The 27,189-nt window shown below is 42.4% G+C and overlaps 1 protein-coding gene across 5 annotated transcripts in view; it reads left to right on the top strand.

The window, feature by feature from the left end:
- The window catches only part of Arhgef3 (Rho guanine nucleotide exchange factor 3), a 289,317-nt gene extending 266,388 nt beyond the window's left edge, over nucleotides 1-22,929 (top strand). For 3 of the 5 annotated variants that reach the window (XM_090320712.1, XM_090320709.1, XM_090320710.1), the window contains 7 exons: nucleotides 3,119-3,181; nucleotides 6,151-6,247; nucleotides 6,388-6,464; nucleotides 12,441-12,698; nucleotides 17,298-17,468; nucleotides 19,619-19,805; nucleotides 20,408-22,929. In XM_090320712.1, coding sequence (XP_090176838.1) covers nucleotides 3,119-3,181; nucleotides 6,151-6,247; nucleotides 6,388-6,464; nucleotides 12,441-12,698; nucleotides 17,298-17,468; nucleotides 19,619-19,805; nucleotides 20,408-20,760 — 1,206 coding nt within the window. In that variant the 3' untranslated portion in view covers nucleotides 20,761-22,929. The remainder of the gene's footprint in view (nucleotides 1-3,118; nucleotides 3,182-6,150; nucleotides 6,248-6,387; nucleotides 6,465-12,440; nucleotides 12,699-17,297; nucleotides 17,469-19,618; nucleotides 19,806-20,407) is intronic. The other 2 variants (XM_090320721.1, XM_090320727.1) reach the window with 1 other exon arrangement.
- Nucleotides 22,930-27,189: the final 4,260 nt, after the last annotated feature.

The following is a 27,189-nucleotide window of genomic DNA, read 5'->3' as shown; positions in this document are numbered from 1 at the left end:
TGGGGGGGGGGTCAGTTGTGGGACCTGGGCATTGTCCCTGAGCTCTTCAGCTCAAGGCTACAGCCCCTTGAGCCACAGCTCCACTTCTGGTTTTCTAATGGTTAATTGGAGATAAGAGTCTCACTGTCTTTCGTGCCTGGACTGGGTTTTAACCACGATCCTCAGATCTCAGCCTCCTGAGTAGCTAGGATTACAGGCTTGAGCCACTGGCACCTGGCTTGCAGTAATTTTTATAACACTATTAATTCAGAAAGAGTCTTCACTACAAGGAGCATGAGATACTATTCAGTTATGGAGACACCTGAGAGAGTTCATCTGTGTTTGGCTAAGTGAAACCAGGTAAAAATAGGATACAGAATATACTACCATGTGTATGAAAATAGATGAATGTGTGTGCTTATATGTATCTGCTTATAGAACCAAAAACTGTTTCTGGAAGGCTGCCCGAAGAACTAATGGTAAAGTTTGTTGTCTTCTAGGGGGGCTGAAAGAAGATGGTAAGGGGAAAAGATTTTTCCATGTGCCCATTTATGCACCATAACTGTGTACAGTGGAAGTGTATTATCTATTCAACAATGAATAAATAAAAGCCTTTAAAAGTAATACATGAAAAAAACTACAAATAATACATGGCCAGCTATGGTGGTACATGCCTGTAATTCCAGCTGCTTGGGAGGCAAAGATTCAAAGGATTATAATTTGAAGCTAGCCCAGGGGGAAAGTTAGCAAGAACTCCTCTCAAAAAAAAAAAAAAAATGCTGAACTTGAGCTACACAAGCTACACAGTAAGTATAGACGGAGGACCACTGTTTGAGCTGCCTGGCAAAACCACAAGACCCTATCCAACAAATAATACAAAAAGAGCTGAGAGCTGGGCGCCGGCGGCTCATGCCTGTAATCCTAGCTTCTCAGGAGGCTGAGATCTGACGATCGCAGTTTGAAACAGCCTGAACAGAAAAGCCTATGAGAGAGTACCATTTTTTTTTGTGGGGGTGGGGGTTGGGGGGCTAGGGAGGGGAGGTCCTGAGGCTTGCACTCAGGGCCTGCGATCTGTCTCTGAACCAATCTGTGCTCAAGGCTAGCACTTGAGCCACAGCACTACTTTCATCTTTTTTCTGTTTACTCGGTACTGAGGAATTGAACCCAGGTCTTCATGCGTGCTGGGCAAGCTCTCTACCACTAAGCCACATTCCCATGAAACTCTTATCTCCAATAAACTACTCAGAAAAAGCCAGCTCTGTGGCTCAAATGATAGAGCACTAGCCTTTAGCACAAAGAGGCTCAGCTACATGGCCCAGGCCCTAAGTTGAAGCCCCAGGACTGACAAAAACAACAATAAAAACCTGATAGCTGAGGGCATGGCCCAAGAGGTCAAGCTCTTGTGAGGGCTGCTGAATTCAAGCCCCAGTACTGCTAAAATATAATAGCAGTAGTGGTGGTGGTAGTAATAGTTTGTAATGTAATGCATGCACCAAAAATCTACTGGTTAACGTATATAGTTGCTTTTTATCTCCATTTCCAAGCATGCATATTTCCCAGGATATTTTGGATGTTAATATACTGAATAATGGCTGTGAGCTCTTCAAAGTTGCAGGTGTGGACTGGTCACCCATGAGATAGAGGCAGGATTCCAGGGGGGTGAGACTTTGAACCCCAGCCCTTAACCTCTGGCGAAGGGAGAGGAGCAAAAGGTTAAATTGGCAGCCAAGGAACAATGATTGACTCGGTGATTAGGAAGTCTCTGTCAGAAGGATGAGGGTTAGAGCTTCAGATTGCTGGCACCTGCCGGCTCCACGGTGTACCTGAGAGCAAGGACTCTGCATGTCCTCTCAGTACTTCTCTTGCTCATCCTCTCACCTGGCACTCATCCAGCATACAGAACTGCTGCCCTAACAAATGAATCAAACCTAAGAAGAGGCATGGGAACCCTGCTGTACAGCCAGTTGTACAGATAAAGAATCTAGGCTTTCAATCGGTATCTGAAAGGGGGCTGGGCCCTTCCTTAGGAGATCTGCTGCTGTTTCCAAGGTGGATAGTGACAGCTGAATCAGAGGACATGCAGCTGATATCCACTGCGGAACTTGATGCTTGCTTAGTCTATAGGAACAGTCTCCCCCACCCCCACACACCCATAGTTGTGTCAGGAATAATCTGACTTGTAGTCCTTCAGTAAGACACCATTTGCCAAACATTCAGACTCCCAAATGGGAGTGTTCTGGGTGTCATAGTTCTTTAAGTGATGATGGCTTAATATATCCAAATTGGAAATAGTCCATTTATGGACTTCCACACACAATGAGCTCCTGTCATTATGTAGTGTACTTGTGGCTGAGAAGTACTGTAGAATGAATTAACATCACCCAATCCTGTTTAGAATAATAAAATATTAGATTCGTGCTGCTATCCTGGCCTCAGAACAAGATCACATAGTGACTGCAGCTTTCTGCTGAGATTCTTCTTCTGTGGAATAGAAGGGAGACAAACAATGGAGGAGGCCCAGTTAATAACACAGCTGGGTGCATTGCTGAGGACAGGCTCCTAACAAAGATGCAGAATCCATGGCTCAAACTGTAATTTTAAAAAATTACCTTTTATTATTATTATTATTATTTTAAGCTGTTGTAAAAAGGGGTTTCAGTTCCACAAGTCAGATTATGAGTATAATACATCGTGATCATTGGTTTTACCTAAGATATTTGTCTATTTTTTGGCTTCTAAATGTAAACAACTGACTTGCTGAGTGGGAAACAATAGAAACCCTTTCTCCTAAGAATAGCTCATTATACAGAAAATGTGTTGTTTTTCTTTGCAAGTTTTTGCTACTAAGTTTTGCACTTAGGTTAGAGTGCGTGCACATGTGTGTGTGCGTGCGTGCGTGTGCGTGTGTGTGTGTGCCTGCACTCATGCCCAGGCTGACTTTAAACCACGATTTTTTTTTTTATCTCAGCCTCTTGAGATAGGATTACAGGCTTGCGTAGCCATTACCTCACTTGGCCTGGAGTTAGATGATTTAAGATATATTTCTTATGTTAAGCAGATTTGAAGCTTGAAGTGCTGCAGTCAGCACTATTTGAATTTGAGAAAGAGTTCAGTAAATAGATTTTATCTTTCCATGCAGGCAATCTTTGAGCTTTCTCAAGGAGAAGAAGACTTGATAGAGGACTTGAAATTAGCAAAAAAGGTAAAGTCAACACTAACCTGTCCTGTGACTCGCCTCCTATTGTTTCCTCTTGAGTGATTTCATCATCTGAGGAACACCTCTTCCTGACAGAGACAGGTCCTGAGATATTGTGAGGAACCTGTACCCACGGAACAAGCGTTGTGGAAATGGCAGAAGCAAGGGGGCAGAGTTGCTTCTCCACCTGGCACTTTAGGGGTCACCTCTGTGTATTTCTCATGAACCACAAAGCAAACACCAGCTTAAATCAGAGTGCACTACAGGTGGGGTTTTCTCTGTGTTTCCTTGTCTTAAAGGTCTTACATACAGGATTGCTTTGACCACAAGAAGGAAAGACACAGGAACTGCCTTAGAAATGAAGGCATTTGGATCTTGAAAGTGGACAAAGTGTGAATTAAGCAACTGCACTGTAATTACTCATGGTATTTTATAAGGAAATTCATCTTCTGGTTTTTTTTTAGTTTCATTTGCATGTTTTGTTTGTTTGTGCAGTCCTGGGGTTCAAGAGTTTTTTTGTTTGTTTGTTTGTTTTTGTGTTATTTTTTCCTCCTTCTCTCAAGGCTTGAGTACTACCACTTTAGCCACAGCTCCACTTATGCCTTTTTTTTTTTGGTGCTTAAAGTCCCATAGGCTTTTCTGCAAGGCTGGATTTGTGATGCTCAAATCTCAGCCTTCTGAGTAGAGAGGATTACAGGAATAAGCCACCAGTGCCCAGATTGTTTTTTGGTATTTTATTAGTGCTGGAAATCAAACCTAGAGCATGCTATGCACATGATCTTTTTACTAAGCTCTACATAGCCCCAGCTGAAAACCTTCTCTCTTTTTTTTCTGGCCTGGGGTTCAAACTCAGGGCCTGAGCACTGTTCTTGAGCTTTCTCAAGGCTAGCACTCTACCACTTGAGCCACCACACCACTTCCAGCTTTTTCTGTATACGTAGTACTGAGGAATCAAACCCGGTTTTCATGCATGCTAGGCAAGCACTCTACCATTAGGCCAAACTCCCAGCCCCGACACTTGTTTCCTAATCAACATGTGGAGGGAGGAAATGCATGCCTTGCATCATTAATGTCCTTGACAACAAACCTGCCTCCAAAAGCCTTTGCATTCCAGTCAAAATGAGAAGAGTCTGAAGTACAGAATTCCTGTAGTTCAGAAGCCAGATTCTTTGATGTGATAATTACGGGCGCATGAATCCCAGGATGGAAGGGTGCTTTCCTCCTTTAAACAGTCCTCAGTCCAACTTTGGGCTAATGCGAAGCCCACCACTAGCATTCCTGAGATGAAAATTCAATTTTTCTAGAAACACAACCAAGAAACCAAATTTCAGGTAGGACTGCAGGAGGAAAAGAGAAGAGGAAGGTCACGTGCTGGTGATATGACCAACATCCTCTTTCGGCATCAAGACTCCCCGACTCAGGCAAACACCGCTGCCTGCCACCTTCTGTCCTAGCTGTCCAGGAGGATGGTGTTTCAAAACGCGCTAGCAGAAAGTCTGTGAGACTTCATCTCCAATTAATTAGCAAAAAGTGAGACTGGAAGTGTTTCTCAAGTGAAAGAGGACAGGCTATAAGCAAGTAAGACAGGCCCTGCCTGGGTTCAAGCCCTAGTAGTGACCGAAAAGAAAAAAAAGTTCTTCACGTGCATGTGATTGTTGTAGCTCAGTGGAGGAGCTCTTGCCCAGCATGCTCAAGGTCCTGAGTTCCATCTCAAACAGTGAGGGATGGGGGTGGGGAGAATAAGATTTCCCAAGTACAAGCACCTTCAGATACTTCACAGCCATCCTCTGGCATACCGTAGTCTTGCCTTTTCTGTCTGTTCAGCCAGCCAGTCTCCCAACTTCCAGCACCAATTGCAGTATAGTTTGTTTCCTCCTTCCTCTCCCACCCCGCCCCATGCCATATGCTCACTGTGCAGTTGATCTACCACTGATCCATGCCACAGCACTCAGTTCCACAGTATTTATTGTCTCTGTCTCTACCTTCAGAACTTCTCCTACACACTTTAGCCTTTCGACCCTCTAGAGTGCTATGAACTTGGTCTTTTTTAATTTTTTTTCTGTTATGTGGCATTTCTCCTCTTGTTCATCTTGAATTGTTTATTAAACAAATATTTAATTTGCATCGATTAAAAACAATCTTTAGGGCCAGGAACGTGGCCTAGTAGTGTGCTTGCCTAGTATGTACAAAGCCCTGGGTTCGATTCCCCAGAACCACATACACAGAAAAAGCCGGAAGTGGCACTGTGGCTCAAGTGGTAGAGTGCTAGCCTTGAGCAAAACGTGTCCAAGGACAGTGCTCTGAGTTCAAGTCTCAGGACTGGCAAAAGCAAAAACCAAAATCCAATCTTTACAGTTAACTTTTATAAAGCCTAGTGAAGACCAGCACTGTGACATCTCTGTTACATTCTTTTTGTTGTTGGATTACAGGTGTGAGCCACCAGCACCCAGCTCTGTCTTTATATTCTGGTATTGAAGTCTACATGTAACTATAAACGTGTTGTTTGAGTACCTTTCATAAGTTTATGGGATTGGCAGAGGTTTTGTGGTGTTGTCAATAGTAAGGGATGACAAACCACTTTTTCTTTACAATGAATGCATTGAAAAAAGCCTCACAGCTAGTTTTGAATAAAGGATTTTTTTCAAGCTATAGGATCTTGTTATTTTGAAAACATAATAATTGAGTCTCCATACCTAGCATTTGGGCTGCTTCACAGAATTGTGTTATCTTGAGGGTGTAGCAGAAGCTTTAAAAAGGAAAAAAAACAAACAAAGCAAACCTGCTATCGTTTATCAACAACCACAAAAAGCAAAAGGTAGAACTGGATTCTCCTCTCTCAGCCATACCTCTCTGCTACTTCCACAGTGAGATGATAAAGTCGTGAGGGAGAGCCATGAGTCCGTCACACACAGTACTTCTTTGTGAAGAGCTGGGCTCCTGACTTTGAACACGGGTGTTCATATCTTGTCTTGCAGGCCTATCACGACCCGATGCTCAAACTCTCCATCATGACAGAACAGGAGTTGAATCAAATTTTTGGAACACTGGACTCTCTGATTCCTCTACATGAAGGTATCATTTTGTTCCCAGACTCTAGGACTTGCAGCTTTATTTGAGTTGTCTTATAACCAGTCAGTGATGTAATCATGTGAATAACCCCAAACCTACTTCCAGCCCTGTTCAAAACAAGCATTCTGTTTGTTTTTCGGCAGAACTCCTTAGTCAGCTTCGAGATGTTCGGAAGCCTGATGGTTCCACTGAACACGTCGGTCCCATCCTGGTGGGCTGGGTAAGAAAAGTTCTCTGGTCTTGGATGAAGGTCGATTTGGCTGTTTTGCTTTGTTTCAATACTGCGGACTGAATTCAGGGCCTCATACTTGAAGACAGCTTTTGATAATTTATATAGAGTTTCATTTTAGCTAGACTTTTCTTATTCGCAAATATTGTTTTCACATTAAAAAAAAATCAGATTTTGGGCCAGGAGCATTGCCTAGTGCTAGAGGGCTTGCCTAGCATGCATGAAGCTCTGGGTTCGATTCCCCGGTACCACATACACAGAAAAAAATGGAAGTGGTGCTGTGGCTCAAGTGGTAGAGTGCTAGACTTGAGAAAGACCAAGGACAGTGTTCAGACCCTGAGTTCAAGCCCCAGGACTGGCAAAAAAAAAATCAAATTCCTGGTAAAATATTCTTAAATACATAAGCTTTAGCTCTCTAAAGCATGGAATTTTTTTTTGCTTAATGCAAATTTATTGTAAAGACAATATGGCACTTTCACAGTAAAATAAGTACACATGAAACTACTAGCAGTTTTATATCAAAATAGAACTAGATAGTATTGGGATTCAGGCCAACTATTAGTATATTACCATCTTTAACACAGTAGATTGAGTGACATATTCTTATTCATCATCCACAAAAAGTTTTAATAAAAAGACATATCGAGGAACCGGGAATTTGACCTACTGGTAGAATGCTTGCCTAGCATTCATGGAGACTCCATATTACATACATAGAAAAGCAAGAAGTGGTGCTGTGGCTCAAGTGGTAGAGTGCTAGCCTTGAGAAAACCCAAGGACAGTGCTCAGATCCTGAGTTCATGCCCAGGACTGGCAAAAAACAACAACAACAACAAAACAAAAAGAACTTACAGAACTAGGCACTGTTGGTGGCTCTTGTCTATGATTCCAGATACTTAGAAGGCTAAGATTTGAGGATTCTAGCATTATCCCTGAGCTCTTCAGCTCAAAGCTACCTCCTTACCCTTGAGCCAAGCCTCACTTCCCATTTTCTAAAGGTTAATTGGAGATAAGAGTCTCAGGTCCTTTTGTGCCCAGGCTGGCTTTGAACCTTGATCCTCAGATCTCAGCCTCCTGAGTAGCTAGGATTACAGACATGAGCCACCAACTGGCAGTCCATGGTCTCATGGACTTATCCCCAATTAACCACCAGAAAACTAGAAGTGGTATTGTGGCTCAAAGTGGTAGAACAGTAGCCTTGACTGGAAAAGCTCAGGGATAGCACCCAGGCTCTGCGTTCAAGCTCCATGACCAACCAAAAGAAAAAAAAAAAACTCAGTCTAAATGTCCTTTCATAAGCAAAGTAATAAGTACATATTGCTAATATTTAACACATATATGATACATAGTTGCTTCATAGGAGAGCTTGGCATGTATGCTGACTTATCCCAAAGGGACCTGCTCCTTTTCCTGACTTCATGAAGAAATCAGCTATGAGCTTTTGTTAGAGCTTCTGAATTTATAGTCTTAGGTCTGGATTCTGTGCTGTGGGGCCCATAATGGGGTTTATTCGTTCAACTGTATATGAATGTTTCTTCTTAACAAAGTCCCACCCCAATTCCAAGTGATATTTGTTATGAAGCAGGTTCTGAATATTGATTTCCTTGATGACTTCTCCCAGACTAGATTACATGTCTAGATTCCACCCAGCATTTCAGAAAAATAGCTAAGAGCCAGAGCAGCACAAGAGTGATTTCTCTGGAGAGTGATATTGTGAGTCCTGCCACCACCGTGTGAATTTCCTCTCTCCTAACCCTCCAGTCCCCACGGGCCAAATGGATATGCAGAAAAGTGTGTTTTTTTTTTTTTAAAGCAGATTAGGTTTTTTTTTTTTTTAATTTAAATTTTAGATCTGGTTCCAAGCCCAGAATGGCTAGCCTTTGAGAGGGGACCTACAGGGAGACCCTGGGACCCAGCCTATGTCACACTCTGGAGGACACAAGCCTAAAGGTTGGGCCACTGACCTCAATTTTCCAGCCGATAAGGCATTTTGGCTTGATTAGGAGAATATCTAAAGAGCCAAGGAGACATCCTAAGAAAGTGTCCTGGCTTGAGTGTGACCCGGGATATCCCACTGGAACCGGGAACTAGGGCAGGGCATCTGGTGAGGATGTGGAGAAGAGTTGCAGAAAGTTTTAAATCTTGGTTTCTTACTTTGTGCTTCTCAACTACTGCTTTAATCCAAAATCTTGAAGAAATTCATGCCTCAGCTAGCTTTTTAATTTATGAGTCAATTTTAGCACTGAGGCTGAAATATCTTGAATATCTGAAAGACAGTAATGTTCTACAAGGACTAATTTAGCAAAGGGGTCTTAATATTTCATGAGAGATCATTCATCTTTTACTTTTGACTTTCATGATATGAGAAGCCACAGTAGAAGTTTCACTCTCTTTAGTCCACAAAGAAATTTCTGTAAAGAGAGCCTGCCAACTAGAGTCAGCAGAGGTCTAGTGAGGAGAGTTATTCCTTATGGTTCGTGGAGTGCTTTGATGAGAAGCAGAGAGGCCATGTGCCATGGACAGGATGAGCACTCTGGTTTTGAAGACACAATAATACTAGAATATATACTACATGTCTTTCTTAAACATCATACACACATTGTGAATTTGTACTAGGAACACAGGTTGGAGGAATTTGCCAAGTTATGACCATTTTTTAAAACATATTGGTCACTTCTGTTAGTTCATTTGGGATGGGGATAGATAGCACACTGCTGTCTATCTGGGCTGTGATATAGTACACGGGACTCAGCCCGGGACAACTGGCCCGTTGTTGCCAAACTCCATGAGAAATGGTCCTTATTTATCAGGCCCAATGGGCTGGTAAATGTTTTCCCTCCTCTAATCGCAGATGAGTTCTTGTGAGTGGGAACTGTAAACCAAGAGGTACATGTGTTTGAGTTCTGGTCTTTTTCTCAGAACAAAGTCAACAACTTTGTGGACTTTGAATGAGAAAAGTCAGAGCCCATTAAACCCAGAAAATTTGATTTATTTCTTCTCCTCCCCCCCCCAAAAGGAAAAAAGTGAAAAAACAAAACAAAAAAAAAAAACTTTTAAACAAGGGACTATCTGAAGGGGCTGTGCCAGCTGGTCCTTTTGACCTTAGAATGAATCCGTTACTTTTGCTTTTAAGATCTTAAACAGAGTGGTTACTTTTTTTTTTCAGGGAACCTCCCTAGTTACTGCAGATCACTGCCCCCTTTCCTAACAGATCACTTTGTTTGAGCAAGCCTTTCCCATAACAAGAAACAACTGCCCAAGTGACTGATCCAGTGATAAAATAATTGATATGTACTCCAAAGTAGCAAGTTCTCATGGTAGTTTGGGTTCTAATTAAATTTTAATTCAAAGAGAGAAGCAGAGTCTGTGGGAGCAAAAAAAAATACATTTTTTATGTCAGTTTTCACAATGTCAGAGGATTAGAATTTCTTTTGGAAAAGTGATTTTTTTTCTCATAAATTCTTGATTGTCTATTCATAGAGATAATCAAGTTATTTCAGAGCTTTAAGGGAAGATGTAAGAACAAGCCTTAAACTCCAGCTGAGTAAGTAGCTTTACTTCCCTAAACTACAAGTTCTTCAATTAAATATCACAGGAAAAAAATAGCTAGTTGTTACTGATTCATAACCAGGAGCACACTCTAAGCTACATATTCTATATACTGAGCCTCACTAAAGGAAGGAAGACATTAGTACAGGCATTTTACAGGTGGAGAAAGATGTTATAAACCACTGTTCACTTTTGTCTTTCAATCTGATTTTCCAATTCCAGAATCTGCCACTAAATTTTAAATAAGTGAATGTGGCTGTACTTGAAAAACCAAGATATATACAGTCTTCCTGTATCTAATTAAGATCACGTGTGATCTTCTCTAGCTGGACTAGGTAGCCTGAACCACTCATGCCCAGGAACTGAGCCCATCAGGTGTGGACACAGACACAGAGCGCCTCTCTGTTGCCATGGTAGCAGGTGGTGGGCTCAGAGAGACTAATGGGCCATTGGATAGCAGTGTGGCTGGGGTTCCTGTTAGTTTACATCTGATGGGTTCTGCTAATTTGCTTCTCCATAATGAAATTGGTTGTTTCCAGGTCTTTTAAAAGGCAAGGAAGTGGAAATGAATTTAAAAGAGCCAGGGGTGCTTTTTAATTAACTTTGAAAATTTTAATTACAAGCACCACATCTGGGGTGTATGTATGCGTGGGTGTTTGTTATTACTTTCAAATAAAAAGTGGAGGAAGAATTTCTGAAACTCTTCAACACAAATCAAAGTAATAATACATTATATGTATAAAACATTGAATGTTAAACCTACTAGTAAACCTTCTAAATACTTCCCCAGTAATTTTTTTGTTTCAGTGAGTTTATGACTTCAATACCAAGTGTAAACAAAAGGAGTAGAATATTTAAACTTTCAAGTGATGCTGAGTTTGTTTTGCCAGTCCTGGGCTTGAGCTCAGGACCTGAGCACTGTCCTTGGGCTTTCTCAAGGCTAGAGCTCTACCATTAAAGCCTCAGCACCACTTCCGGCTTTTTTTTTAAATGTATGTGGTACCAAGGACTTGAACCCGGGTCTTCATGCATGGTAGGCAAGCGTTCTACCACTTGGCCAAGCTCCCAGCCCTGATGCTGTTATTTTTAAGCAATGCTCCCAAGCCATCAGATATTCCATCATTTTGTCATCTAGTAAACATTTATCTATTCACTGGAAACACTAAGTATTGTATAGCATTCACAGAGTACTGAGGATGAAGAAAAAGAGACACACGCCTTTGTCATGTCGTGCATTGAACCCTCTGAAGAGCAGGTGATGTGAACACTGGCTTCGCATTACTGCAATTCTTAGCTTCCAGTTACCATGCTGAGCCCCAGGGGCCATGAAGAGGGTCAAGTTAAAAAAAGGATGAGAAGCTCTTAAGACTTTGTAACTTTATTTATTGCTAGTTCTAGGACTTGAGTTCAGGGCCCGAGCACTGTCCTTGAGCTTTCTTCAAGGCTAGCACCACTTCTGGTTTTTTTCTATGTATATGGTACTAAAGAAATGGAACCCAAAGCTTTGTGCAAGCTCAAGCTCAAGCTCAAGCACTAGGCTATGCCCTCCAGCCCCAGAATTAGGTAATTGTAACTAATATAGAGGTGCTGGCAGTGAGCCACACCAGGGGCTGCACTGTGGTGTGTAACCAGTGCTTCATGTGTGGTGTGTGTGCCACTATGTCCTCTACATGAGTTTCATATGAATAATTTTTTAAAAATCCTATTAGTGAGGTACCAGTGGCTCATGCCTATAATTCTGGCTACTCGGTACAAAGCTGAGATCTGAAGGCTGCTGTTCAATGCCAGTCTGAGCAGGAAAGTATATGAGACTCTTATCTCCAACAAACTACTAAATAAAAAATAAAGAACAGACGTGGAGCTGTGGGCCAAGTGGTAGAGTACTAGCCATGATCAGAGAAGCTCAGGAACAGTACCTGGGCCCTGGAAAGAAAGAGAGGGAGGGAGAAAGGAAGGGAGAGAGAAGGGGGGAGGGGGGAGGGGGGAGAGGAGGGGAGATCCTAATGTAAACATTAGGTAGATGAGGGGTAGGTGGGTGGACAGATAGACATCAGGCTGGCTGGGGTATGGGGTATGGCTCATGTAGTAAGTATAAGGCTCTGAGTTCAAACTTCAGGATCAACAAAGGCAGAACAGACAAGGTAGCTTGTCTTCTGATGTCTTTGAATCAAATTGTGATAGGGGTCTTACCATTAAAGAAAATAACTGGTTAAATGGAGGCCAGTCAAGGCCTTAAGAACCTGTGCACTTTTTCTGTGTTGAGGATTCCATAATGTGGTTTTCTCCAGCCATGCAGTTGGAGGAGGGTTGACCAAGTCTGGAGACTAGTATGCTATTTGCTTAGTCCCAGTGAGTGCCTTGTAGCTTCCGAGCTAAATTATTTTAACTCCCAACCTCTTTTGGATGCTTCCTTTTTAGCTGCCTTGCCTCAGCTCCTATGACAGCTATTGTAGTAATCAAGTAGCCGCAAAAGCCCTGCTGGATCACAAAAAGCAAGACCACAGAGTCCAGGATTTCCTCCAACGATGTTTAGAATCCCCATTTAGCCGCAAGCTGGATCTCTGGAATTTTCTTGATATTCCAAGAAGCCGTCTGGTGAAATACCCTCTGCTTCTTCGCGAAATCCTGCGGCACACACCGAATGATAATCCCGATCAACAGCACCTGGAAGAAGCTGTAAGTGTCTCCCCCTCTCTCACCTGCTCATTTCTGCATTCGGATGGCAGTTTCACGTATACTGCATATGTGGGAATGAGTGGGTTTTTGTGTGCTGCCATCCTCAGAACGCTGGGCTCCAGGCCTGGTACCTGTCAATCTTGCTTTTTTTGTTTTGTTTTGTTTTGTTTTTGCCAGTCCTGGGCTTGGGCTCAGCGCCTGAGCACTGTCCCTGGATTTTTCTCAAGGCTAGGGCTCTACCACTTGAGCCCCAGCACTACTTCTGGCTTTTTTGCTACATATGTGGTACCGAGGAATCAAACCCGGGTCTTCGTGCATGCTAGGCAAGCACTCTACCACACTCCCGGCCCCAAGATCTCAGCATTCTTAATGGCTAGGATTACAGGCACAAGCCACCTGCACTTGGCTTTCCCTGTTTTAATAGATACAATAGTATCAGGATATTTATAGTTTGACTATCAAAAGCCTTGAACGTACTGAGCAGAGTGCCAGTTTGTCTCCAACAGAGGGATTTAATAATTATGAGTACTACCAACAACAAAAATAATTAGTGACATTTATCAAGTACCATTTTTTTTCTTTCCTGGTCATGGGGCTTGAACTCTAGGCCTGGGCATTTTTCCTGAGCTCTTTAGCTCAAAGCTAGTGCTCTACCACTTATGCCACAGCGCTACTTCCAGTTTTCTGGTGCTTAATTTCATAAGAGTCTCACGGACTTTTGTGCCTGGGCTTGCTTTGAACTGCCATCCTTGGATCTCAGCCTCCTGAGCAGCTAGAATTACAGGAGTGAGTTACCTGCACCCCGCTTCAAGTTAACTTTAAAATCAGTTTTATAGATAAAACTCATAGGCAATACTCCTAACTTATGAAAGAGTAAGTAAATGGGGGAGGGGGGTTGTTGTTTGCTCCTCAAGCATAAAATATGAATAAGATTCCCTTATGGAAATCATTTTTCTAGGTTCCTCTGGGACAAGTTGCTTAGCTTGCTCAGGTCCAGAGCCAACAAGTGATGGAACTGATATTCAAATCTCCATTCACGTGGGTTCTAATCCTGTACCTTTCTGCGTAAGAGCCCTGTATATTGATGTGGGAAACAAGCCAGGTTTTTGAACCCTGTTGCCTTTGCAATTGCAGATAGCTGAGTACCAGGTGGTATTTGTGCTGAGACCTTTCTGTTGCCATGGAGGATAGATTAAAATGGGGAAAGACTCCTTATTCATGAGGTGTTCTGGGCATCTGACAGGCCCAAGTCACATAAACCAGGCCTTGGAGGCAGCGGGGGCAGGGCCGCAGGCACTGGAGATGAGACCCACTCACTTTATCACGTCCTTTGGGTACTGGGAGGGGAGTGATTGAGTTCTTCCTCTTCATAGTTCATCCTAGTGTGTGGTCTGCAGGAATCAAAGCAGCTCTAAATAATTACTTTTGTGGAGAATGAACCTGTTCTGTTTTACTAAAGAGATACCTTCTTTTTAATATACACCATGAAATGATATTGTCCTCTTTACCGAGAACTAAAGTTTGAATTTGAAAAAGATGATTGCAATATGAAAGAACATGCAAGTTACCAATGTCCTTTGAACAGAAAATGTAAAGCCATTTTCAAAAGTGGAATCAGGCAGAACTGTGCACAAAGTACAACATTCCCATATTTCAAGGTGTCTGCAAAGCAAGCCTTCTAAAGGCCCATTTATGATGTCATATTTTCCCTTCTTTTCCAAATGAGCAGGACTATTTAGCTCTGTACTCTTAAACCCCACAGTGCTAATGTAGATCAACTTGTATGTTCCTTGAATCAATTTCCATCTACACAAAGGGGAAAAGCCAGAGGGTGCAACTGCAACTAGAGGGTTGATTACATTCCGTCCTCTGCTAAGACCTGTTCATGTCTTAACAGTGTTTTGGCCAGGTTCTAGTGGCTCATACCTGTAGTTCTTAGCCTCTTGGGAGGCTGAGATCTGAGCTGATTCAAAGCCAGCCCAGGTGGACAACTTTGCAGTTAACTACCAAAAAGTCAGATGTGGAGAAATGTGACTCAAAAGGTAGAGCACCTGCCTTGAGCAAAAAAAAAAAAGAAGGCAGAGCAAGAACATGAGGCCCTAAGTTCAAGTCTAGATACCACTATAAGTGAATAAATGAGCAGATGAACCAATGAATGAATGAAACTGTCCCCCAAAGAGAGCTTTTTAAAGTAGAACTGGATATCCAGCTATGTCTCAGAATTGCTGTTTAGTTGACTGAACTTTAAAATTTGTTTCAGACAGAAAATGATCTGGCAAACCATTGCTGCCCCATCCCTACCACAACTCCCCAACTGTTTTGTTTTTTAAAATTGGGGGAGGGGCTAGAAGTATGGCCTAGTGGTAGAGTGCTTGCCTGGCATGCACGAAGCCTTGGGTTTGGATTCTTCAGTACCACGTACACAGAAAAAGCCAGAAGTGGTGCTGTGGCTCAAGTGGTAGAGTGCTAACCTTGAGAAAGCTCAACGACAGTGCCCAGGCCCTGAGTTCAAGCCCCAGAACTTACAAAGAAAAAAGGGGGGAGGGAGGAGTAGACACTGGTGGCTCATGCCTGTAATCCTCCCTGAGATCTGAGGATGGAGATTTGAAGCCAGCTGAGGCAATGAAGTATATGAGACTCTTATTTCCAATTGACCACCAAAATGCCAGAAGTGGAATTCTGGCTCAAGGAAATCTCAGGGAAAGCCTCAAGCCCTGAGTTCACCGAGCACACACAAAAATAATCCTTGAACTCAATCCTCCTTCGAACAGGCAGCCACAAGGAGCTCAGTTTCACTTGAGCTGATGACATTGTGACACAAAGACTAGGGCTTTCAGATTCCACTGTGATGATTCCAGCACTACACCCCTATACAGTTATATTAGTACATTTCAGTTTGCAACAATAAGCTTAAATGCATCACTACCAGGACAGTTTATTACTAGAAATCTGCTGTATGAACTCTATCCCTCCCTGACACTGCAAACTAAACCTCCCTCAAGACTTCAGAACATGATACTCAGGGAGACATAAATACAAAACACCATTTTAATCAATGAAAGTGTGTGCGGAGTTACTGTAGCAAATATCTACACAGACTATGGGGTGACAGCACACTGTGTCCCTTGTTCTGTCTGTATTTTTTCCAAATACCAGAGAAAGAGCAGTATTTGGAGGTAGTCATAGCTGCCTAAGGAACCATGGTGGCATTTGAATTTATGAGTCCTCATGTGCTATGCCGGCTGTTAATTCCCCGAGTTCAATTAGGAGGTGTCTGTGGTGCATACGTTTTTGGCCACTTGGAGAACAGACTCAATGCTGGCTCATGACCTCCTCTGCCCTTGTCATACTTAACTGGAAAGATAAGCCATGGCCATTTTAAAAGCAGGCATTAATTTTTTTGAAGAGTATGGCCTCATCTCTGTATGAAGAACATAGTAAGGTACTTACAAAGCAATTTCTTAGAAGCCTCCATATGTTCTAAGCTTCTGAAGGCTAGGGACCTTCTCTACCTAGCACTAGGTACTCAACAAACTTGGTTCAATTCATGTGAAGTGTGACTCACGACTTCAGCTTATTTGGGGAAATTATTTTTTCTTCTTGGAAGTACCCATGACTGTTGAGTTCCACAGATCTCTTTCAAAACTTACCATGTGGAAGGGTGGACTAGGATAAGCAAACCTGCCATTGGAGGCTAGCTTGTGCGGAAGATTTTGGGGACCTCTGTTGTCCAGCACATTGGCACACATCTGTCATCTTAGCTACATGAGTGTGAGGCCGGAGAATGGAAGTTTCAGGCAAGCCCTGGCAGAAAAGTCCATTTTTTTATTTTTTATTACCTAGGTACTGTATAGAGGGGTTACAGTTATGCTCACCAGATAGTAGGTGCATTACTTCTCACACATGGGAAAAGTCCAACATTTTCCATCTCAGCAGGATGCCTAAGATAGGTGGATCAGTCTTGGTGGATAACCAGGCAGGGAGTAAAACCTTGTGCCAGAATGAGACTGGGCACTGGTGTCTCACACCTGTAATCCTAGCTACTTAGGAGGCTGAGATCTGAGAAGTTCAAAGCCAGCCTAGGCAGGAAAGTTTGTGACACACACACACACACACACACACACACCCCTACACCCCTCGGGGCACATAGCTCAGCAGTAGAGTACCTGCCTTGAGTACAGCCACAAACGCCACACATTTATCGTCATCAACAGCAACATCACCACCACAATTTCTTTTTCACTATCCCAGGCTGGCCTAGAACTCAGATCCTTCTACCCTCAACCTCCTAAAAGAAAGAAAATGACATACTTAAAAAAAAAATTACAGGCTTTTTAGACTTTTTGCTCTTTAACTTTTTGCACTTCCATACATGTTGGGCAGATATTGGAGCAATGGCTGGTCTGGTGACTGTATCTCCAGTTAACCACTAGAAAATGGAAAGTAGGGCTTGGCTCAAGGATAGCCTTGAACTGCAGAGCTCAGGTTTAGCGCCCAGGCCTTGTTCAAGCCCCAACACCCACAAAATAACCAAAAAAAAAACAAATGTCATGGAATACTATTGACTTTCCTCATATATCCTTTCCCCTGTTTCTATAGATAAACATCATCCAAGGAATTGTCGCAGAAATCAACACGAAGACTGGGGAATCTGAATGTCGCTATTATAAAGAACGCCTTCTTTACTTGGAAGAAGGCCAGAAAGACTCCTTGATTGACTGTTCAAGGGTCCTGTGTTGCCATGGTGAACTGAAGAACAGCCGGGGTGTGGTAAGCCGTTACTTTCTTGAGATCTTGTTTTGGGTCTTCTCCGATCCCTGATCATTTCATCAGAGCTTCCTCTTACTATTCCTCCATCTACTGTCATATTTTGCTTTTTTTTTTTTTCTGTATGTTTTGGTATTAGTCCTTGGGCTTGAACTCAGGGTCTGGAAACTGTTCCTGAGCTTTTTTGGATCAAGGCTAGCACTTTACCACTTGAACCACAGCTCCATTTCTAACTTTTTGCTGGTTAATTGGAAATAAAGAGTCTCATGGATTTACTTGCTCAGGCTGACTTGGAACTGTGATCCTTAGATCTCAGCCTCCCAAGTAGCTAGGATTACAGGTGTGAGCCACCAGCTCATCATAGATATCCCAGTTGTTTCTTTCACATTATAGCTAGGTAAGTATTCTACCACTTGAGCCATGCTTCCATACATCTTTTAAGATATTTTCTTATCATGGGCCAATACATATTCAGAAAGAATTTTGGAAACCAATATAAGTTTACCAGCTTTTTATTTTGTTAGATTACAACCTTCAAAATGAAATGTATAACAGTTAATATCACCCCTTTTATTACATTATTACTGTGGTTATTATTGTACTTAAGAAAATATCTTGGAGGGCCAGGAGTTTGGCGGGGTAGAGTGCTTGCCTAGCATGCACAAAGACCCGGGTTCAACTCCTCGGTACCACATATGTAGCAAAAAGCCAGAAGTGGTGCTGTGGCTCAAGTGGTAGAGCCCTAACCTTGAGAAAAATCCAGGGACAATGCTCAGGCCCTGAGCCCAAGCCCAGGACTGGCAAAAAAGAAAAAAAAAAAAAAAAGAGAGAGAGATCTTGGGCTGGGAATGTGGCTTAGTGTGGCAAGTGGCTTGCCTAGCATACATGAATTCTTCAGTATTACATAAACAGAAAAAGCCAGAAATGGCACTGTGGCTCAGGTGGTAGAGTGTTCTAGCCTTGAGCATAGAGAAGCTCAGGGATAGAGCCTATGCCCTGAGTTTAAGCTCTTCAGCTCAAGGCTATCACTCTATCACTTGAGCCACTGCATTACTTCCAGTTTTCAGGGGGTTAACTGGAGATAAGCCATTCAGACTTTTCTATCCGGTCTAGCTTTGAACTGTCCTTCTCAGATCTCAGCTTCCTGAGTAGTTAGGATTACAGGCAGCAGCCCGCAGTGCTGGCTCTTGGATCCTTTTTGCTACGGCTGTTGCAACATGCCCTGATCCTTCCCTGTTGGAATTACAGGATAAGGTTGATGATGCACTCTGTGGCTGAAATAACAAGTGCTTTATGAGTTTGGGAAACAAAGATTAATATTAGGTGTTGTTATACAGCTTTATCCTCTACAGCCTATTGGTAAATTTGATCTCATAGAGTATTGGGTATATACACCAAAGCCAAAGCCAGGGAGGCTTTTTCCTTTCCTTTTTTATTTTTATTTTTTTTTGTGGGTCATGGGAATTGAACTCTGTGCCTGAGCACTGTCCCTGAGCTCTTCAGCTCAAAGCTACTGCCCTACCACTTGAGCCCCAGCACTCAGATTTTAGCCTCCTGAATAGCTAGGATTACAGGTGTGAGCCACCACACCTGGCTCTTTTTCCATCTTTAGTATTCCTTTTATCCGATACCCCTTTTTCCTCTTTCTCGACCTGGAGGCCATGTGTCTGCCTAGATTGTGAACTACACTATAAATTGGATCCTCAGAGTTAATAAGCCCTAGCTACAGGTATTTGTGAACACAAAGGCTTTTGTGAGTATATGAGTGCCAGTACTAGGGTTTGAACTTAAGACCTTGATTTCTAGCTTGGGTTTTCAGTTCAAGGCTGGCCCTGTATCATTTGAGCCATATCTCCACTTCTGGCTTTCTACTGGCTGGAGATAAGAATCTCACTTTTCATGATCCTCAAATCTCAGCCACTTGAGTAGCTAAGATTACAGGTGTGAGCTGTCAGCACCTAGCTAGAAAGGCTTTCTCTGTGGGTGCCAAGAATTATTGGAAAAGCAATTATATATACATACACACATACACACATGGACTTGAACATAAATCATAATCCACTGTGAACCTGCTGCATGTGGCCCTCGCACCACAGAGGACTACACATATTAGATTACTGTTTAAGGAAATTGTGTGTATTTTTTTTCTCTAGAAACTTCATGTTTTCTTGTTCCAAGAAGTGCTTGTGATTACCCGAGCTGTAACCCACAATGAACAGTTGTGTTACCAGTTGTACCGGCAGCCAATCCCTGTGAAGGACCTCCTGCTGGAAGACCTGCAGGATGGAGAAGTGAGGCTGGGCGGCTCCCTGCGAGGGGCTTTCAGCAACAATGAGAGAAGTACGTATGAGTTTGCATCACAGGGACTTGGAGCTAATTTCATCTCAGTGTTCTTGCTGCATTTTGCTGAGTGTACAATCAGTCTCCCGTCTGTGAATCCATGTATCCGGCCATAGCTAGTGTTCTCTATTCTCCCTGTGTCTGGTAAAAGTATGCTTGGAAAAGTGGACTTGTCGGGATAGAAACATTCTTGCTACCCCTGATCCCTGTGGCACCAGTTCCATATGGTGGGTTTTGTAGTTAACTAGTGGACAGCTCTCTTAAGAGACTTAAGAATAGCTGGTGAGGGGCCAAGCACAATGACACAAGACTAATCTTAGCACTCTGGAGGCCCAACCAAGTATCATGTGTGGCAGGCTGCTTAGGCTACAAGGAAAACAAAAACCATACTCTGGGGCTTGAACTCTGGGCCTGGGCTTTTCCCTGAGCTTCTTTTTGGCTCAAGGCTAGCACTCCATTACTTGAGCCACAATGCCACTTCAGCTTTTTGGAATAATTTATTAGAGATAAGAGTCTCACAGACTTTCCTGCCTAGGCTGGCTTTGAACCATGATCCTTGGCCTGGGGAAATGACTCTTTTTTCATGTATTTTTCATTTACAGTTAAAAACTTCTTCAGGGTCAGTTTCAAAAATGGATCCCAAAGTCAGACCCACTCACTACAAGCCAATGACACCTTCAACAAACAACAGTGGCTCAACTGTATTCGTCAAGCCAAAGAAACAGTGCTGTGTGCAGCTGCGCAGGCTGGGGGTTCTGCCTCTGAGGGACCGTTCCTAAGTTCCACCATGGAGAGCAGGGAGCTCCGAGGCGAAACAAAACTTGAGCAGATGGACCAATCTGGCAGTGAGTCAGACTGTAGTATGGACACAAGTGAGGTCAGCCTTGACTGTGAGCGAATGGAACAGACAGACTCTTCCTGTGGGAACAGCAGGCCCGTGGAAAGCAACGTCTGACAGAGGGGTGTCGCCTTCCTAGAAGTAGACCTATGTCTTACCTGCACAGTATTTGCATTCCACACATGGAGCAGTTTGGAGAAGCACTTTTTCATACTTTTTTGGTGACTGTTGGCCTTGTCTCTTGTGTTTTTGTACCTTTGTCCTTAGTACTGTCATTGCCAATCGATCCGTGTCCGCTGAAATCAGAGGCAGCCTCTACCCGTTACTGTGTTTCACAAGTGTCTGGATGAATGGAGAGGTACTGGAACAAGTTACTTTTCAGTTGTCCTGCTGGATTTTTTTTTTTTTGAAGTAGAAAGAAAAGAATCTCTAAACTACTGTCTTGCATAGATTGCTCGAAGAACCCATCTTCCAAAGTTCTCTAGTGCGCTCTAGTCCTCCACATGGCAGCTGAATGCCTGGAATGTAGAAAGCTTAGCAAACAGGGTATCGGGATGACAGCTGAGGGAGAGCCAGGAAAGTCCAACCCTTCAAGTGACCTTGGCTCTGTGGTATTCAACCAGAAAGCACGAAATATCCCTTGAGACACTAAAGGCTTAATTTTGCAAAGAAACATTGACCCTTGGCAACTTCATCCAGTGCAGGTTTGATGCAGTAATCTATGAGGACATGAGATAGAGTCTGGCCTTAGAAGGGCCCAGAATAAGCAGCTGCCAGCTCTGACTCTTGAACGGAAGCACACATGGCCTCAGGAGGAGTGGAGCAAGGTCAGTGCTTGCCACGGAATGCTGCTTCCAGTCTACATCAGAATAGAACCCGAGGGAAATGCTGGGGACACCTGCCAGAATAACAAGGAAGCTCTGTCTTCATTTTTTTGTTTTACAGTGTGGTGGAGGCAACAAGAAACGAGACTGTGACTGGCTTAGTGGCTCTTGCTTACAAACATAAGATGGTTGCACACCTGTAATCCCAGCACTTGAGAGGCATAGACAGAAGGATCAAGGGTTCAAAGCCTAGTGAGATCATGTCTCAAAACAGTAAGCTGGTGGCTGGCTCGTGTTTATAATTAAAGCTACTCAGGAAGCTGAGATCTGGAGGATTACAGTTCAGAGCCAAACTAGGCAGAAAATTCTGTGCAGCTTCATCTCAAATCAAGCAGCAAAATGCTAGACTGGAGGTGTGTGTCTCAAGTTGCAGAACATGAGCCATGAGCAAGCAAGTTGACTGAGAGCTTGAGGCCTTGATTTCAGGCTCCAGTACTGGCACATGCGTGCATACACATACACACACAAACCCATAATAACGTGAAAACTCATGAAAGGGAAGATTAGGGAAAAGCATTTCAGCCAGGCCTTCTATGGAAACATTAAAAGGGAAAACTATGGGGATGAATCCTTTGGTGAAAGGACAGAGCTTAGAATTTCTTGCCCTGCCTTTGAACCATCAGTTTGTATTTCTGGTTCTCTGCTGTAATCAAATATGTAACTTTATCCTCCTGAGGTCAATGTCATTTAACTCTGATTAATTAAGATCAGTCAACTGAACTGGCAGCCTCTTTGTCCAGCCTTGATTTACATAGCAAGTGAAGTACAGACTGTTTAAAAAAAGAAAAAAAAAGTTAATACCATACACGGAAAAGCTCCCTGCAAATGTAAATATTTAGGATGCCCTATGCAAAATTATACCCACACCAGCACTCATAGTAGTGATTCTAAATTATTGCCAAAAAAAGTTTGTTTTGTAATCTTCTGTGTCAAGTTTACAGAAAAGCAGCAAATACAGTTGTCCTTTTATTATGTACATATATCATGTGCACTCAAAAGATGTTGTGTGACAAGATTTATCAATATAGAAACAAGGCATACTGCATTATTCTTTTTCAAAAACAAAAAATACTATGGTCAATTTTACCCTGTCAACCCTGTATTTATAGATTTTAAACATGGTGAATCTTTTCTAATACAAGTTTATTTAAAACTGCTTTGTTTCTCAAATTATTTAGCAGGAGTTGAAGCTGCTGCAGACAGAAGCAAAGGAAAGCTGAGCAAAATCATTTGGTGATGGGGAACTAAATGAGTCCCCTTTGCAGAACCATCGGCCACTCCATAAGACATTGATTGGCCTTTGGGGAGAATGTCAATGAATGTTTTGATAAAATGAATGTTTGTTTTTTGTACAGTGGCCTTAAACTTTTCTGGAAACATTTCAAATAAATTACATTTTAAAATGTTATCCTTCCTGTGTCCAGTGTTTGCTGTAAGCTGTCAAATTTCAGCTGTCTTGAGGGGTGGGTATTTCTTTATAAAATACCAAGTACAGACTTAACAGTATCAAGCACATTGAAATAAAGGCTTTGGCTATAGGTATCTGTGACTTACAGCTATAATCCTTGCTAGTCAGGAGGCTGAGATTGAGAGGCTCACAATTTAAAGCTAGCTGGGGCAGAAAAGTCACGAGACTTGATATCTTTAAAATGAGCAGCAAAAAGCTAGGCTTATGCCTCTAATGGCAGCATGCAAGTCAAGTGAACAAACTGAGAACACAAGGCCCTGAATTCAAACCTTAGTATCAGGAAAAAACAATGAAAGAGAAAAAGAGGAGAGGAGAGGAAGGAGGGGGAAGGAGGTAAAAAGGGAGGAAGGAAGGATGGGAAGAAGGAAAGGAAAGGAAAAGAAAGAAGGAAAATGCTTTGGTTAATCAAAGCTGCTTCAGAATTTACATATATATATAAATCCTATTTTCATCCTATATTCATTTGTTTAAGTTTAGTGACTTTGTGCTATGCACAGAATCAAGTGATAAGTCACAGCTGTTATAGAAAAGAAATGAGAGCTAGAAGTACAGCTCAGTGGCACTAGCCTAGCAAGTGAAAGGCCTTGAGTTCAAACCCCAGTACCACCAAAAGAAAATAAATAATTTAAAAAACTTGAATCTCTGTTAATATAGGTGACAGGTAATAAACTTAAGAATAAGTAAGAGAATGCAAATTTCCCCTTGAATTTCTTATTGGAATTTCAGTCACTTGTGTATTACTTCACAGAAAGAGTTCTGAGCCAGTTCTCCATTCCAGTAAGTGTCATGGTTGGTTTTGTTATAATAAGCCCCTATATTCAAATAAATAAGTGTAAGCCAATATTTCATCTCAAATACATAATTCTCTTTCCTTTTTGTTCTTCCGTGCCAGTCTGGCTATCCACTCCATCTTTCTCTTGAATTGGCTGTTGATACTAGCGGATGTATGGTTACCAGAATATTAGGAATGCATTTGTACTGACATTTTGTGAGTGCCAATGACTGAGGAAGGAATGTTTTTCTTCATTCTGTTCTGCAGATGTTCTTTTATATACAACTAAATGGAATCCTTGCAGTTTTGAGCAATGAAAAGAGCCAGATGTAGAATTCTGTGCAGAAGTAATGTGTGGTTTCAACTTTTGGGTTGTGGTCACCACAACTAACAGTTTTAGTTTCCATTCCCAGCACAGTCTCTAGCAGCTAAGAATTCAAACTTCACAGCCACAGTCTTGTTTCAGCATGCCTGGTTACAGGAAGCTGTGACCTACCACCTTGGCAAACATTCTGCCAGATGCTCATTTTTGGGCTCATTTTCCAGAAGTCTGAGGATTCCCTGGGAGATACATCAGTAAGAATGGTCATACAGTGTTACTGGAGTCAGTGCACCAGCCCATCCTCCTGGAATTCAGGAAATAGACCCCTTTTCAATATGACTGCCAGAAGGAAAGTTTATCTTGGCTCACAGTTTCAGTTCATGGATGTTTGACCCAATTGCCTTTGGGCCTATGACAAGGCAGTAAACACATGTTGAGAGAAAGCTATTCACCTCATGGAGGTTAGGAAGGTAGATGGGGGCGATAGAGGAATAGAACAAGAGTCGGGGGCGAATCAGACATGTCCCCACGATTTGCTCCCTTCAGCTAGGCCCTACCTCCTGAAGTTTCCGTGACTTCCCAGTAGCACTGTTATAAATCCATACATAGCCAGGTGCTGCTGGATCACACTTGTAATCCTAGCTGCTCAGACGGCTGAGGGCTAAGGATCATGGTTCAAAGCCAGCCCAGTCAGGAAACTCCATGAGACTCATTTCCAATTAATCATGGAAAGAGCTGGAAGTGGCATTGTGACTCAAGTGATAGAACACGAACTTAAAGCAAAAAGAAGCTCAGGGACAGTGCCCAGGCCCAGAGTTCAAGCCCCAGACTGGCTTAAATAAATAAATATCCATTAATGGGTTCATCCATTCATGAAGTCACAGCTTTCCTGAGCCAATCAGCTCCCAGAGTCCCTCTGAACACACATGCTCTGGGGACCAAGCCTTCAATACTTTTGGTAGTGCACCTGGCTATAATCCCAGCTTCTCAGGAGGTTAAAAGACAGGAGGATTACTACTTTGAGGCCAGCCCAGACTAAAAAGTTAGCAAACCCTATCTGAGAAACAAGGTACAAACAAATGAGTTGGGAACATGTCTCACCTGGTAAAGCATTTGCCTTAACAAATTATAGACCCTGAGTTTAATGTCCAATATTGAAGGAGAAAAAAAAGTTACTGCATTCATTGAGAGACAGCATCAGAGATCTACAGAGTCCCTCCTCCACCAGGCACTAGAGGCCCACACCTATTATTTATGAGGCGGAGGTCCTGAGAACTGCAGTTCAAAGCCAACCTAAGCAGAAAAGTATGAGAGATTCCATCTCAGGTAAAATAATCAGCAAAAAGCAGAGCTAGCTTTAGCAGTCAAGGTGAGCAAGAGCACCAGGCATGGAATTTAAACTTCAGTACCAGGAAGCAAAGAAGCAAGAGTTCTCTCATGGGTTCACAGATTAGTGTACACACGAGGAACACACATGAAGTTCACATGAGGCTGGGGGAAATCCATCAGAGGGGATTCACACACTACTGGAAACAGTGTCCATGCCTATAAACCAAACTTGAAGAATACAAGTCAAAAGGTATCGCATAAGCTGTCCAGCAGGTTCTAGTTTCAGCAATACAAAAAACTCCTGGCCCCAGGGCAGAAGACAAAAAAAAAAAAAAAAGAAAACAGTATCTTGAGCCATGGAACAATACACTAGCTGCTGAAATTTGCAAAGGACTAAGGAGATTGGGGAGACAGAAATATTTTTTTTCAAGTGGTAGAATATCAGCCCTAAGCAAAAAATGACAAGTAATGGGAGGGGTAGGGGGAGGGGAAGTGGGAGAAAATCATGGGAAGGGGTATCAATGTTTAAGAAGTAATGTACTCAGTACCAGACGAATGTAACTCTGTCCCTTCTATACAGCACCCCAAAATAAAATTACAACACACACACACACTGCAAGTAAGAGCAAGAGTTCCTAATGGGAATCTTTAAGTTCAAGCCCTAGAGCTGGCGCGCACACATACGCATACACGTATACACACACACACACAAAGTGAAAGAGAAAGAAAAGAGAAAAAGAAGTGTATCTCTCTCTGCTGACAATAAACTCCTTTAGCTGGATGAGACTGTGTCTGTGTGGTCTTCTGGGATGGCTGCTTTCAACAAAACAAAACAAAATGATAGGAAAGAGAGACAGCAGAGAACAAGTGTTTGGTTTTGCCAAGGATGTAGAGAATTTGGAACTCTTTCTTTGTGGGTTGTTACTAGGGACATAAAACAGTACAGTCCCTATGAAAAAGAACATGCCAGAACCTCAAAAATTAAAAATAGGATCACTTGCATGATCTGGCAAGCTCAATTCAGTGTATATGGCCAAAAGATTGCTAAAAACTTTCAAATAAACAGAAAGATTTTACACATTCATGTTCATTGTAACATTATTCACAATAGCCAAGAGGTGGAAAAAACTCAATGTCCATGGGTTAGTAAATGAATAAATGCAATTTGGTACACACACAGAATTTTTCTTTTAAACATTCATATTTGCCTCTATTATTTTGTTTTTATTACTAACTATACTTTAGTTGTACAAGGTTTTCATTGTGACATTCCTATACATACATCTAACAGCCCAATCAATCTCACCCATTCAAACACTCTCCTTTACTTCTTACCCCTTTCTTAATACAGTAGCAAAGGGTTTAACTGTATTTGCATATATGCAAACAAGCTTCTTGATCACATTTATCCTCATTTACTCTCATTAGCCCAAGCCATTCCTGCTAGTACTTTTGCAACAGAACTTGTTTTTAGTTTCCTGTTGTTATTATTATTTGTTAGTCCTAGGGCTTGAACTAAGAGCCTAGGCCCTGTCCTTGAGCTTTCTCAAGGCTAATGCTCTACCACTTGTGCCACAGTACCACTTCCAGCTTTTTCTGTGTAGGTGGTACTGATGAATTGAACCCAGGGTTTCTTGCATGCTAGGCAAGCACTGTCTCACTAGACCACACTCCTGGCCCCTGTTAAATGTCTGAGACATGGTCTTGACATACAGACCCAGCCCGCCTCAAAGTTGAGATCTTCCTGCTTCAACATCTTGACTGCTGGGAT

Source organism: Megascapheus bottae, chromosome 2 (assembly GCF_031878675.1).
Source record: "Megascapheus bottae isolate mThoBot1 chromosome 2, mThoBot2.hap1, whole genome shotgun sequence".
In the NCBI taxonomy this organism is placed as follows: Eukaryota; Metazoa; Chordata; class Mammalia; order Rodentia; family Geomyidae; genus Megascapheus; species Megascapheus bottae.
Note: the sequence above shows the minus strand (reverse complement) of the source record. Positions and strands in the feature narration are given on the sequence as shown.